This window comes from Magnolia sinica, chromosome 4 (genome assembly GCF_029962835.1).
Source record: "Magnolia sinica isolate HGM2019 chromosome 4, MsV1, whole genome shotgun sequence".
Classification (NCBI taxonomy): domain Eukaryota; kingdom Viridiplantae; phylum Streptophyta; class Magnoliopsida; order Magnoliales; family Magnoliaceae; genus Magnolia; species Magnolia sinica.
The window spans coordinates 92,069,574-92,072,161 of record NC_080576.1 but is presented as its reverse complement, the minus strand read 5'-3'; the positions used below and the strand labels follow the sequence as shown (position 1 = coordinate 92,072,161).

Here is a 2,588-nt window from a genome sequence, read left to right as displayed (position 1 = left end):
ATCCCCACAGATTTTTGTAGTGTGGTATGCTTGAGCTTGGACCGCTGACCCCAGATCCAACGATGCAGATTTTTGCAGTGTGGTATACTTGTCCAACGATGCAGGTGAGACTCTGATAGTGAGAGCCCACTTTGATGAATGCATTGTATATCCATACTATGCTATTTCATAAAATTGATCCTGATATGTGGTTGAAGTCACGCTCTATTTTTGGGCTCATCTCTAAAAAAGATGAGCCATAGAACTTTGCCACCTGAACATGATAATCGGTGCTGTGTTCTAACACTCCACAACCTGAGCCCAATGTGGCCATATCCATTTAAAATCGGCTCCTTCCATCAGTTTCACCATACCCAAAACCCAATTGCCGATTTCCACCAAGGGGATATAAAAATACAAATATCAACATTTAAAACTTCTTTAACCTCCAGCAAATCTTCATTTGTCGGCATCATTCAGTCCCTACTATCTTTCGTGATGTGGCCAACATGGTCCTTGGATCTCAGTCATTTTTGGCATAAGCTTCCGAAAATGACGTCGATTTTTCACGGACATTGCCGTGGAGTCCGCAGAAAAGGTCTGGCAGTAAACTCCCGTGCTAGTGGGTGTGACGGCAGCATTGGCAGTCCCATCACACCAGCTAAAGAAATCCAAGTACCTCCATCAATGGTATCTCTGTACTGCAACCCACAATCTATCTTGCAATTTACTTTCACCTCCAAACATTTTCTACAGCAGAGAAAAACAGAAAACGGAGAGAGAAAGAGAGAAAGAAAGCCTTTTGGATTGAAACTTTCACGGTATTACAGGGCTGAAATTTCTACAATCAGAGAAAGACTTCTGCTTGCCTCCCTGGCAGAAGAAGAAAGACTCCGGACATCTCATTAGACAGTTATCCACCAGGCTCACGATAGCAGAACCCGGTTTCATCCCAATCAACGGGCTCGGGATGGGCCCGAACAGGTAGTTTCCGGACAATAACAGTCGCATGAATGGCGCCATACCAGGCCCTGGAACTACCGCCTTGAGCGCGTACTGAGATGGGATCATACCCGTAAATCGATTGCTCTCCAGAGTCAGAGCAGATAGCCTTGGCATCATCCCCATGAAAGCGGGCAGCAGTCCCCCCAGCGCATTGTAGCCTAAATCCACTGCAATGAGCTGGCTTCCGGCGCCGCTGTTCTCTGGTTCTTGAAGCGACGAGAGCTGATTATGAGAGAGCGTCAGCTGCTCTAGCGATGGATGATTGAAGACAACTGCCGGAACGCCGCCTGATAGATTGTTGTTGCTGAGATCCAACACCTGCAAAAACCTCAAATTCCCGAGGCCGTCTGGCAGTTGTTCCAATGAGTTGTTCCTCATCGAAATTTCCACTATGGATTCCGGCATCGAGCTGAGATTACCCGAGATCCGATTATCGCTCATGTCCAAGAAGTACAGGCTCTTCAGCGAAGACATATCGGGCAATTTGCCGAACAGCTTGTTCGCCTGAAGCTCCAGTCTCTTCAGATTCTGCAGAGCGCCGATGCTCTCAGGAATAGGCCCTTGGAGCTGGTTGTTGTCGAGGTAGAGCTCCTCGAGGCTGGAGATGGAGCCGATGGAAGTTGGGATTTCTCCAGAGAAGGCGTTACGGGAGAGGCTGATGCGGCGGAGACGGGTGATATTGGAGAGGGAAGACGGGATGGGGCCCGTGAAGAGATTATCCGCGATATCGAGGGTTTCGAGGTAGGGGAGATTGGAGAGGGAGAGAGAGCCGGAGTAGGCAGCACCATGGTCGAGGCTGATTTCGGTGATTCTGGTTAGGCCGGAGACGGAAGTGTCGCAGCGAAAACCGCAAGTGAAGGATTCACTGAAGATGTGGTCGCAGGGGTCGATGGAGAAATTCCAGGAACTGATGCAAGAGCCTGGGGTTATGGAAGAAGAGTCTAGCCCCTGTTGCAGATCTTTCAGGGCTTGAATGTCTGATGGATGGGTCTTTGAATCTCCTGGCAGAAGTAGCAGCTCTGATGCTAAGGAGATCAGCAAGAGGAGAAAAGGAAGAATTGGGCGATTTCGCCTACCCATTTTTCACTCTCTTAGGCTTTGAGGAGAATTCCTTTCTATTTGTTTTTTTTTTTTCCTTGAATTTGTGGGATTCGAGGAGGAGGAGAACAACGAAAAGAGATGAATGGTTACGAGCCGCGCGGCTTTTTCTTGCTTTTGGTCTGAGCCGAGCAGCAGATATTTTTGAAACTCTCACGGGATGTTGTCAGTGCGGAAGAGCTCTTGTATTTAACGTTTCGTTCCCTATTTCCGGAGCCTGGGCTGAGAGCGACGGGTCTTGCTGGCAATGTTTTCGGCTAAATTTGTTTATGCAATTTACGTTTGTTTATCCGAACCGTTAATCCACCTGCCTTGAAAACTTTCAAAATGGACCACAAGTTAGTCATTTGAAAATGTTCTTTTTAAAAATTAGTAAGTATTAAATGATCAAGGGTTTAAATGTTACAATATGAGGTAGGGGTCTCAGGAGGCGGATTAGCTACTGACTGATTCGGTAGCAATCTCGCTACTGAAGTGACGTCATTAGGTTTTTTGGGCCCAGTATG

General features: G+C 47.4%; 1 protein-coding gene across 1 annotated transcript; it reads right to left on the bottom strand.

The window, feature by feature from the left end:
* Nucleotides 1–768: 768 nt before the first annotated feature.
* Nucleotides 769–2,317, bottom strand: LOC131243380 (receptor-like protein 43). Its single transcript, XM_058242706.1, has one exon. It carries the CDS (start codon nucleotides 2,062–2,064, stop codon nucleotides 796–798), a length of 1,269 nt encoding a protein of 422 aa, XP_058098689.1. The 5' UTR covers nucleotides 2,065–2,317; the 3' UTR covers nucleotides 769–795.
* Nucleotides 2,318–2,588: the final 271 nt, after the last annotated feature.